The 12,969-nt window shown below is 41.0% G+C and overlaps 1 protein-coding gene across 1 annotated transcript in view; it reads left to right on the forward strand.

The window, feature by feature from the left end:
* AP4B1 (adaptor related protein complex 4 subunit beta 1) overlaps window positions 1-12,969 on the forward strand; it is a 210,929-nt gene that overhangs the window by 175,363 nt on the left and 22,597 nt on the right. The window contains exons 2-3 of the mRNA XM_063450089.1: window positions 9,821-9,972; window positions 11,221-11,445. Of these exons, the coding sequence (XP_063306159.1) occupies window positions 9,860-9,972; window positions 11,221-11,445 (338 nt within the window). The 5' untranslated portion in view covers window positions 9,821-9,859. The remainder of the gene's footprint in view (window positions 1-9,820; window positions 9,973-11,220; window positions 11,446-12,969) is intronic.

The following is a 12,969-nucleotide window of genomic DNA, read 5'->3' on the forward strand; positions in this document are numbered from 1 at the left end:
GGGCAGGTAGAGAAAAAATATTTGACCCCTTAAAAAGTTGCCACTGCTTATTAATACACAAAAGAGGAGGCGTAAGGGGGCCAGAGCCTGACACTTGAACAGCACGTACGCCATTATCCTGAGCTCTAGCGACTTGGGGACAAAACTGGGAAAGAGACATCATACCTTCTCTCCCTGAAGAAGCGGGCTACCGGCACATGCCTTTCCGGTACAATCCGATGGACAGGAGAACTCGCCGACGATCGGTGGCCTACCTTGCCCTCCCACCTGCTAAGGCCTTTATGCTTGACTGGACGCCTGTCCTGGAGGCATTGGGCCCTCCCCAGCTGCCTGACGAGAATCAACTACTCAGCACTGACAAAATGGGCCGGCGATACCAAAAACCACAAGCGGGTGGGAATAAAGACACTCGTGATATTGGGGACCTGCTACAACGCTCCACGGCCCAGAGAACCCCGAGACCCGGACGCCTGCTCCACATGCTCCGATTTACCACCGGAGACAATGGCGGAACCCGCAGAACACCCATGGCACTCTCCGCAAGGGGACACGCGGAATCTTGCCGCTAAAGAAGATATCCGCAATATCATGTTGGAAATGAGACAGATGTTCGCAGCTGATGTGGACCTGCTACGTACTGAAGTTCAGGCGGTGACAGCCCGGATACAGGCCTCCGAGAAGGATGCCACGGACGTGAGACAGGAGGTACAGGGTCTCAAAGTATCTATGCTCTAACTGCAAACATCCCACGCTATGATGCTCACTAAGCTTGATCTTGCAGAAGATCACAACCGGAGAGTTACTCTAAAGATAAGAGGGGTCCCTGACGACATCAGCCTGGCGGAACTACCCCACTACGTCCGGCGCCTGTTAACCACTATCTTGCTGCATGCACAGGCCAAAAAGCTAAGGATTGATACCTGCTTTTGGGTCAACAAGCCTGCACAGGTACCATCTACAGCCACCCGAGACGTGATCATATGCTGCCACTCGATCTCCGACAAAAAAATGCATAATGACAGCGTTGGAAAAAAAAACAAAACCCTGCTCGACTTCGAGTCATCGCGTATCACGTTCTTCAAAGATTTAACCAGAAACACACTGCAATGGAGAAGATCCTTAACCCCCTAATCCCTCGTTTTTGCAATCTGAAAATGTCCCAAATAGAATCCTGCCACATCCTACAAAATTCATCTCAGAAAAAGAGTAGAGTCTTCTACAAAAGAGGAGTTGAGGGGGACTCTACATATTGCCCTTACTGCCATCTCTACCTGGTCTATGTGCATCTGAATATTTTAGAGTGTACAATACAAAGTTCATTTTGTAGGTGACTTTATGTTATTCTGGATTACAGACCTTGGCTTGCACTGATTACTCTTTGCCAGCTGTCTACCCAGACTTATTTACTTCTTAAACCAACTACTCTCATTTCTGGATCCCCTGACCTCTGCCTGTTACTATTTATGTTACGCTCAGCCATTATAAAGTAGCTAGACCAAACAACTCAAATCACCCCATTTGTAATAATCTAGTTGCCTACTTTTAAAAATAAATGCCAATAATGGGAGTAATTTTCTTTCCTTATGTGCCATACTGCCTCAAAGATGACATAGGCACAGAACATAACTGTCAAATTTAGAAGTTGTAATGGGCATCTAATATTTTTTGGTCCTGTGACTTACCAAAAAAAAAATGGAAAGCCAGCACACGGGGGCACTGTGATATCTGTGAGACAATGTCAAATTAAAATATTTTTACTTTATTGTGCAAACACAAGATTATGAAATTGCCTATTAAATTGGAAATTATGTATGAGAAAAAAACACAAATAGAAGTATAACCACTAAATGTGGCTAGCATTTATGATAAAGTGGCTAGAGCAAACAACTCAAAGTACCCCATCTGGAATACCCTGGGTTGGCTATATTTACAAACAATATGCCATCGTGGGGGTCATTTTCTTTCCTGAACTCCCAAGTTGGAAATGGCATTTAATATTTTTCCCATGTGACGTACCAAAAAAAACTGGAAAGCCAGTACACGGTGGTACTGTTAAATTTGAGAGACAATGCTAAATAAAAATACTGAGGCTTTATTTCGCTAACTCATATCAGGATTAATAAATATCTTGTAAAAATCGAATTCATGTGTGTGAAAAAATATAGCCACTAAAAGTGGCCTGCATTTGTGATAAAGTGGCTAGATCAAACAACTCAAAAATGCCATTTGAAATACTCTAGGTAGCCTACTTTTGAAAATGGTATGCCATAATGGTGGAAATGTTATTACCCAGGCTGTCATACTGTCTCACAGTTGACATAGGCTCAGAAAGTCACTTCATCAAATTTCCAACCATGAAATGAGCATCTAATATAATTGGCATTGTGATTTCCCCCCAGAAAATGGAAAACCAATACATAGGGGTACTGTTATATTTGTGAGATAATATTACATTAAAAATACAGAGGCTTTATTGTACTAACTCAAATAGGGAGTATGACATTTTCTGTAAAATTTTAATTCATGTGTGTTAAAAATCACAATAATAAGTATAACAACTTAATGGGGCATGTATTTGTGATAAAGTGGCTAGACCAAACAACTCAAAATATGCCATTTGGTATACTACGGGTTGCCTACTTTTGAAAATGGTATGCCATAATAGTGAAAATATTATCACCCTGGCTGCCATACTGTCTCACAGGCAACATTGGCCCAGAAAATCACTTCCTTCAATTTACAGGTATAAAGGCTGAAATGGTCACGCCCCATGTTTTGCCTTGTAACTTTCCAAAACCCCATAAAACCTGTACATGGGGGTACTGTTGTAACCTCACTGAACAAAAAATATGAGTGTTTTAGCGCAGGAAAATGTATACTGATGATGATACCATTAGTGAAATTTACGTTTTTGTGTAATAAAAGGCAAAAAACAAATATGAACACTAACTTTTTAGGTTTTGTTGATACTAAAAAAGACTAGACATAACCCATTTTGAAGACCCTGGGTTGCCTAATTTTGCAAATGGTATGCCATGATAGTGGTAATTTTTATTCTTGAGTTGCCGTTGCCATACGGCCTCAAAGGCATCATAGCCAATCTGGCAAATCTCAATGTGTAAAAATTAAAATGGACAAGCCCTATATTTGATCGTGTGACTTTCCAATATCCCATAAAATCTGTACCATTGCACTCGTGGGACATCTCTGCATAAAAACATGTGTTTTATTGCAGTAAAAGCAAACAGTATTATAACATTCACAATTAAAATTCCATGTAGAATTTCAAAGAATAACTGTTTCTTCATTCCTCACACTTTGTTTTAGATTTTATTCATAATAATATTTCATATATAAATATTTGATGTGAAATGAAAACCCGTTTTTCCTGAACAATATGATATATAACAAGTGTGGGTGCACTTAATATGAAATAGGTAAACTATGGTTAAACAGACATATAGCTCACATTCTAGGTTTTATTTTGATTCAGAACCTGGACAACTGCATCTATCCTTAAAGGGACATTATAGGCATCAAAACAACTGCAGCCTAATGAAGCAGTTTTGGTGTATAGATCATGCCCCATGCACTCTCACTGTTGTTTAGGAGTGCCTATAGTGTTCCTTTAAGGAGTTAAACTTCAATAAATGCCTAACACTGACGATGCCTAACAAGGTTGAAACGATGGTCTGGGGCTGCAAAAGTCTGATATGCAAATTGTTCTTGTATATTACATTTTATCAGTAAGTACCTCTGGGCACACCCCCACTCACACCCTTAAAATTAAAGGAACCATCTTTGTCCATTTGTTGGGAAGTATGGTAAATAAAAATAATACTGCCCATATGATATCATTGTGACGGATCACCCTGTCCCTGGATTGTAATCCCCTTTATTTCATTCCCCTATTAGTTCGGTACATTGCCTTCTCCTTCGTTTTATTTTCAATTCATTCTCCTACCAAACATACTACCGAATGACCAGACGACCCGTATGTGGAGTGTGCCACTCATTAACCTCTATCACCTCTTTAACACTTCTAAAACCGCAAGCGTTCTAAGTAGTTGGCTTGGTGGCCGTCATTCGGTATAAGAACACGTGGCGGCGGCCATCTTTAGCCGCGAACACATACAGCGGTGTTTGGTCGTCGAGTGCATGGAACTATAATCGGACACGCGACGGCGCGAACACCGCTGGGACTTCCATAGCTACCTATGTTCGGCTGGATTCGTATGAGAAGAGCGGCGTTCGGTGGGAACAAAGATCCCGAACCAGAAACATAGACTGAGCAGATCCACAAACCCCTACGTTCGGTATTTTGACTGTATTATGTGTTCCCGAAAGAGACCGACCGCACAGCCTGATTTCATGGAACTCTTGTGCGGTCGGTCAAAATGTGACTTCCATGGAATTCTCGAACCCCTGGCATGGGGATTAACAAAAAAGGCTGTGTGTGATCCATTAAAACCAGTTATCTCACAGCATAGCCTGGTCTCATGTTTGTGGGAGAAAGCTACAACAGCTCTCTCTCTTCTGCTTGGAGTGCTAAATCACTAGCTCTTGTAAGAGCTGTTCCTGCTCTGCATTACAGCATCCCTCCCAATAGGTGGAAAAGAACATCTCTGGTGACGGAACCCGTGACTGAACCCCTTTTCCCATCGGGGTGGCCACCACAATCATATAATATCAGGGGATATCCTAGCTTTCCCCTTATGCCACTAAATGTAGGAGGCATAGGAGTTGTTTCTTCCCAAACCTATTCCTATGCAAAATTGAGCAAAAGAGTTTATCTTTTAAGGTTCCTAAACTCAATTGCACTTGCATTCACCCCATAGCTTGAGTACAGTTACTCAGTAAATTGACACCAAATGGATTATATATAAAAAATGTATATATATATATATATAACTGTACTCAAGCTATGGGGTGAATGCAAGTGCAATTGAGTTTAGGAACCTTAAAAGATAAACTCTTTTGCTCAATTTTGCATAGGAATAGGTTTGGGAAGAAACAACTCCTATGCCTCCTACATTTAGTGGCATAAGGGGAAAGCTAGGATATCCCCTGATATTATATGATTGTGGTGGCCACCCCGATGGGAAAAGGGTTTCAGTCACGGGTTCCGTCACCAGAGATGTTCTTTTCCACCTAAGTGTCTTCTGATGCACTATTTTTTTATGCATTAACCTGTTTTGTTGTTTTTTCTATTTTTGTTTATTGATTATTTTACCATTGGTTGCATTCCCAAAATGAGACAAAAGCTTAATATTACTAGGAAAGGATGCATTTGCCACCTCAAGGATTTTGGTATTCCATAAACAAAAGGAAGACCTGTCTCAGAAAACACTTCACTGAATTTTTTTCTCAGCCACAAGATGCCCCTATTATCGTAATCTGTGAGCCTTAAATGATCATATGAAAAGTGAAGCTTAAAGGACCACTATAGTGCCAGGAAAACAAACTTGTTTTCCTGGCTCTATAGGGTCTTTAGGTCCCTCCCACCCTCAGGGTCCCTTTCCCGCCAGGCTGAAGGGGGAGGAAGTGGTTGAACACTTACCTTTCTCCAGCGCCGGGCTTCCTCGGCGCTGGGGACTGGGGACTGGGGACTCAATGGCAAGAACAAGATCCAAGCAATCAACACATATGCCGATATAAATATCCTGACAGTAAGCATAGCAGTTTCTCTGAAACTGCTATGTTTACAGCTGCAGGGTTAACCCTAGATGGACCTGGCACCCATTCATTGAGCTGAAGTGGTCTGGGTACCTATAGTGGTCCTTTAATAATCCAAGGAGGCGAACTCCTATTATGCTAACCGCTTAGCGGGTGAGATATCACACCATTAAGTACACTAGTATGTGCTTTCACTACTGTAAGGAATTCTGGGTAGGCATATGCAAATGAGCTCAACAAAGAACAAAATTTTGCCTCATAATCCACTTATACATTCCTTTGAGTACGTGTCTGCTGTATACAACAGCTCTGAAACACAACTCAGGAAGAGAAGCAAAGCCAGTGAACCACTCATGGACAGCTGTTTCATTGTTAATGCAAATCACCAGCATGAGGTTGGTTACTGGCTTGCTATGGAGACTTGGCATTACTTGTAAAGTGCATATCAAAAGAGTTGTGGTTGGGGAAAAAAGTGTGGATGAAAACCCCTTCCAACTGAAGTAAGTGGATAGTTAATACATTGCTAAACACAAATACACACACCAGTCAAGCCATAAGACTTGCTTTTCCCACAGGCTGATGAGTTGTCCATGAGTGGTTCACTAGCTTTGCTCCTCAGACACATACTCCAAGGAATCCATGTATAAAGTGGAATTATGAGGAAACATGTGGTTCTTTGTTGAGCTCATTTGCATATGCCTACCCAGAATCCCTTGCAGTAGTGAGAGCACTGTTAAAGTGAGATTTCTGTGGGGCTACCATCAGCCACCTACTCTACATTGACAACATCAAGCTGTATGCCAAGAATAAGCGAGACATTGACTCACTGACCCACCTAACCAAGATATACAGCAAGGACATCGGAATGTTGTTCAGACTAGAGAAGTGTGGGCAGATGATAACAAAAAGAGGGAAGATCAGGACAGAAGGAGTTCAAGTATCAGAAAGCCAAATAAAAGATGTAGAGAACAGCTACAAATGTCTGGGAGTACCACAAATACATGGCAACCATGAGGAAGAGGCAAGGTACTTCCGAGTCAGACAGGCACTGAAGTCCCAGCTCAATGGCAAGAACAAGATCCAAGCAATCAACACATATGTCATGCCAGTCATCAGGTACCCATCTGGAAAAATAACCTGGCCAAGAGAAAAACTGCTCACCATGGATGTCAAGACCAGGAAACTACTCACTATGAACGGAGGATTCCACCTGAAATCTAGCAACCAGAGACTATACACCAGCCGGAAGGAAGAAGGTCGGGGTCTGATGAGTGTCGAGGCCACAGTCCTTGATGAAACACAGAGAATCCATAAGTACATCACGAAGATGGCTCCCAAAGATGAACTGCTAGGGGAATGCCTGAGACAACGACAGCTAGAAGATGCAGAAAACGGAGGTCCTATGGCAAGACAAACCTCTCTATGGGGTGTATCACTGGCAGATAGTGGATGTGATTCACATGACAAAATCCTACCAGTGGTTGGAAAGACAGCACTGAGGCACTAATCCTAGCAGCACAGGAACAGGCACTCAGCATCAGATCAATTGAAGCGGGGGGTGTCTACCACACCAACCAAGACCCAAGATGCAGACTGCAAAGAGGCAATCCAGCACATAGTAGCTAGATGCAAGATGTTAGCAGGAACAGCATACATGGAGAGACACAACGAAGTTACTGGGATTATGTACCGAAACATCTGTACAGAATATAGGCTGGACCTGCCTAAGTCCAGATGGGAGATACCACAAAGGTAAATTTAGAATGACAAGACTAAGATCCTGTGGGATTTCCAGGTCCTGACATCATGGTGGTAGAAATGTTCACGTGTATTATTGTCCTGGAATTGGCTTCTAGAGTTGCTTTTCCCTTGTCTACCGAGTTCTTGAAGAAGACTCTTATTGTCTTGTTGACCTTGTATATACCCAAGCATTCCAGTATCCATGTGTGTGGCATTGTGTCATAGGCTTTCCTGTAGTCAATCCAGGCTGTGCACAGATTGGTCTGTCTGGTCTTAGAATCCCTTGTGACTACTTGGTTTACCAGTAGTTGAGTAGTTGATCCTCTGGTGTTGTTTCCAATCCCCTTCTGTGTATTGCTCATATATTGACTCATATGCCCATCAATCTTGGAGGCTACGATGCCTGACAGGAGCTTCCAAGTTGTGGGGAGGCAGGTAATTTGTTGGTAGTTGGATGGTGTTGTACCCTTATGAGGATCCGTCATGACCAGCATTTTTCTGTCTTGTGCTAGCCAGTCAGGGTGGGAGCCTGCTGTTAGTAGCTGCTTCATTTGTGCTGCTAGGCGTTCATGCAGCGTTAACTTCTTTATCCAGTAGGTGTGGATCATTTCAGCTCCTGGGGCTGACCAATTCTTCATGTGTGCTACTTGTTAGATATCTTTGACTGTGATGGTGACTGGTTCCTGTTCTGGCAGCATGCAGTGGTCTGCTTTCAGGTCTAGTAGCCACTGGGCCCCGGTGTTATGAGATGCTTCTTTCTCCCAGATATTATTTATTTTTTATTGCCATTTATATAGCGCCAACAGATTCCGTAGCACTTTACAATATTCTTCCAGTACTGTTCAGTCTCTGCTCTGGGTGGGTCTTGGGTGGCGATGTGGTGGCTATTCTGCAGCTGTGCATACACCTTGAATGGTTCTTTGGTAAAGAGGACATTGATTCTCTTAGCCTCTGCTTCTATGGTGTATCTGCTCAGTCTGGTTGCCACTGCTGTCAGTCTTTGCTTAGCACTTTTCAGCGCCTCTGGTGTGGGCATATCCTTGTACTTCCGCAGTAGCCAGGATCTATCCTTGATCTTTTCACCTCTGTGAAGTTGATCCAGCTTACTAGTCTCCTTCCATGTTATCTTTATCTTGGCTTCTAGTCATAGTCTCGATGGTGGGCATTGCTTCTCTTTGAGCCTGATCTTGTAGTCAAGCAGCTGGAGGACCATTAATGCTGTGGCATATATAAGCCTGTTGGTGTTTGTGATGGTGCAGATTGGGATTGTGGACAGTGCACCGTTTACTGCAGCTAGCATGCTTTCTGGTGGCAGTTTTCCAGTGATCTTTGGTAGTCTTGTCCGCTGATCAGCGACTGCTAGTTTTTTTAGGATAATTTTTTTTATATCTGTTATGCCATCTTGGGGCAGGGATTCAGGTTGGCAATTCTCTTCACGTTTCATGTAGCCCCTCTTATTCAGTCTGCTATTGTAGTAGCATTGAAGCAGGTCTAGGTTCTCGCTTTCATGTCCAGAAATGATTTGTTCCAGTAGCCCCAGTAAATATATTTGTTTGCATATGTATAATTTCATACATAATGCCGAGAAGGTAAGTATCTTGAGAGCTCCAGGGCTCTAAGCCATTACAGCGTTGATTCATTTATACGTTTTGGATATTTCTGTGAATTATGTTGTTTTGAAGTTCAGTGATCCACTCATACACACCCCACATTACCATATTCCCAGAATTAGAAGCACTGCAAGCAGCACAGGACTAAGTTAGGGTAGAAAGGTCATGTCAATGTTAGCAATGCACACCACTAATGGTGCAATTAGCATAGGCCATCCTTTGAAATTGGCATAACAGCAAGGCATGCATGTGTGCAAACTTGGATGGCAGCTGTGCTGGCCATTTGGCCATCAGGGTAAGCCATGAGCTGTGCACTTCTGAGGTTTTTGGTGTGTGCATTACTGTCAGTTTATTGTTGTGGTCTGTCATATACAATGAGTATTGGTGATACTGTTTGGCACCCGCAGTTCTTCTGATATGATATGCTATGCAAAAGCAGGAGTTCATACCTCTGCATTAGCATATCAATGTGTACCAACTTTGGACATTATTTATTGGTTGAGAATATTAGCTGAGAAAGCTCTTTGTCACTGAATAATATACAATGTTGATATGCTAATAAAGAAATATAACTGTCTACCTTGGTAAGTGTCAAGCCGTTTGTAAATGGTTTGACAGCTTGGACTGGGATGGAACCATGGGCTGGGGGCACCATAACCACTACAGCAAACTGTAGTGTTTGAGATTCTTATATGATGCATTTTAGGCTTAATGCCTCTCTGTTTTTTATTTTCTGTTAAGATTTTTGAAATGGATGTCATTTTATGCATTTCACTTTTCAGTGTTCAAGAAACCATTCACTGCCTTGGCGAAGAGTTATACATTTCCTTACAATGCCATACCTGGGTTCAGAAGAAGCTGTCAAAGACCTGAAGAGAGCCCTTTCCAATACACACATCCAGGCAGATAGACTGAGATACAGGAATGTCATTCACAAAGTCATACGGTAAGGAACATCTTACTTGTGTCACAATGTTGATAATAATTTGCAACTGGCTTTAGACTGAATTGCTTTTAATAAAGGGCTATTTTGTAAAGATATCTATATTTTCCACTTGGGAAAATGGTTTAATGAAAACTGCATTTTGGTAGCCAAAGCTGCTGATTTCTGTTATAAGTTTTTCATGTCAGCATTGTAGTAATTGGAGCGCAACTTGCTAAATCATTAAGCAATTTGTGGAGCACAGGCTGCTTGATTAGTATATCAGCTGACCCTTTACAGCAGACATAGGAAACCTTTGGTGCTCCGGATGTAGTGGACTACATCTCCCATAATACTGTTATAGCCGTAATGCCGACAAGGCATCAGGGGAGATGTAGCCCACAATATCTGGAGTGCTGAAGGTTGCTTCCCCTGTTTTACAGTGTCCCTTTAATCCACCTCTTGCTTGTGTCAATCAGCCAACTGGGAATGAGAGTTCCGTTTAGACTTAGCAATTTTATCCACGTTTTGCATGCAGTGTCTGCAAGCACGCCTTGGCCTGAGTTCTCACTACTTCCAAGAGAGAGCCAAGGTGTAGACCATGCACAGGCAGACTGAACCTAGTTCTGTGTAAATTAACAGTGGAATTGCTTTAGAAGATACATTACTAATCCCATAAACCACCGTGGTGGCATTTCAAGACTAAACCGATAAATACACAGGTGAGAATGGTGCACAGTTTGAGCATATACTGTTTATTAAATATTTTAGTAGATATTTATTTACACTTGTTATGTTGAAAATATAACTATATGTTACTGTTGTCACAAGGATCCTTATTGATACATATTCACTCTAAGTTCAATGTGATGGAAATTGTTTCCACTACTGTCCGGTTTATTAACTAAAATAAGAATTGTTGTGAAGTTTAAATTAAGAACAAAAACAAACCGATTTAACTAAATGACAGAGGATTGAGCAGTGAGTCTGCAGGGGCATGATCTGTACACCATAACTGCCTCATTAAGCTAAAGTTGTGCTGATGACTGTAGTGTCCTTTTAAGTTTAACAGACAAAAGTTTCTAAATAAATGTTAGGAGGTATGTTTTTACGATACACAGAGAAAGATATAATAATCATATTTTTTTATTCTTCATTTACATTAACTTATCAAAAAACAACTAATGTTACCTTGAAAGTATTTACTTAGTAGCCAATGTTTGCTGTATAAAAAAAAGCCCTTAAAAATTGTCTTTTGGGTTTCCCCGTCAGACATATGACTCAAGGAGTGGATGTTTCAAGTGTTTTCATGGAGATGGTGAAAGCCAGTGTCACTGTAGACATTGTCCAAAAAAAGCTGGTTTACTTATATATGTGCACAAATGCAGCCCTCAAACCTGATTTGGCATTGTTGGCAATTAATACCCTGTGTAAGGACTGTTCAGATCCTAATCCAATGGTGAGAGGACTTGCTCTACGAAGCATGTGCAACCTAAGGTCAGTATTAATATTCTTTTAATCTGTTTCTTGTATATTGATATCCCCGCAAAGGCACTTAATACACTTAGATTGTAACCAAAGCCTATTCATAGATTTTACAGTCATACGACTTAATGATACTCATGTTATCAGTGTCACCAGGTAAAGAATATATTATCCTGTAGTTTAATGGGAAATGCATCACTGTTAGATAACTTTTTGCAGGCTGAAAAAAAACAGGTATATATGATTTTTTTTTTTTACATTTTTACCTGCTTCTTCTTTCTTATGGTTTCCACATGCACTACGGGGAGGGGGGCATTGATCTAATCAATCAGTGTCCTATCCTTAGGAATGCTGGAAATGTGCATTGAACATGCCTGACAGGTTTAAACATGTGCAGTTAGAAAATCTCTTCACCTTGCAATATCTGATAGGATGATAAGAGGAGAAGAGAGAGAGAGAGTCTGATCAGTGTGAATAATGCAGAGCAGGTTGTGTTGTCGGGTTTCACTCTCTGCTGCACTGTGATGTGCTGCTTCTGCCATTAGTGGACTGGTCTGAAACTGAGCTGGGTGACGCAGAAGAAACTCCAATAATGCAGTCTGACCAAATTTAGATTCATTTTGTAAATGTTTATCACATACTTTTAAAAGTTTTTCCTGGTTTATTTTTGTGTGTATATTTAAAAAAAATATATATTTGTTTAAGTGATCGCACAAAAGTGTGCTGAAGAAGTCATACACCACACTAACAAGTGACGCCTGTTTAAACTGTTTACCAGCTGTTCACATGTTGTTTTAGGGGATACTCCACTGCCCAAAGTAAAAAAAAAAAAATACAAATATATATATATATATATCAGTGTTTATAAGATGTAACCCCTTTGAAAACATGCATTTATTTATTTATTCATACAGTTTTACATTGGGGTATATCTAAATACAGCTTTACAAAAGGCTGCAGATCTCTTTTATAAAGCTTTTGAAAAGCCCTCCCCAGACTTTCAGGCTTTTCAGACCAAGGAGGACTTTCCAATGCCGTTCAATGAGAAGTAAGACAAGTGCTCTGGGCAATTGCTGCCTCTTGAGTTTAGCTCCACTGAGCTACCCAAACCAGGAAGTAACAGGACCGGTTGTCTGACAGCCATGGAGTTATAACCAGGTTATTTTATAAAAGTGCCAATTTATATTGAAATCTGCACTTATAAAATGAGAACATGTTTAAACGTCTGCTGTCATGTTGCCATTGTAAAGTGTGTAAAATGAACAAAGATGACAGGTCAGCTATAAATACGATCTAAAAATAAAAAAAAACAACAGATCCAGAATCTAAAGCGATATCCAGGTGCTGATCTTAGAGATTTGTATATATATACAGTCATGGGAAAAAAATTACACCCTCTATGAATTATATGGTTTTAGAATTCAGGACATAACAATCATCTGTTCCTTAGCAGGTCTTAAAATTAGGTAAAAACAACCTCAGATGAACAGCAACACATGGCATATTAGACCATGTCATGATTTATTTAACAAAAAT

Source organism: Pelobates fuscus, chromosome 1 (genome assembly GCF_036172605.1).
Source record: "Pelobates fuscus isolate aPelFus1 chromosome 1, aPelFus1.pri, whole genome shotgun sequence".
Taxonomy (NCBI): domain Eukaryota; kingdom Metazoa; phylum Chordata; class Amphibia; order Anura; family Pelobatidae; genus Pelobates; species Pelobates fuscus.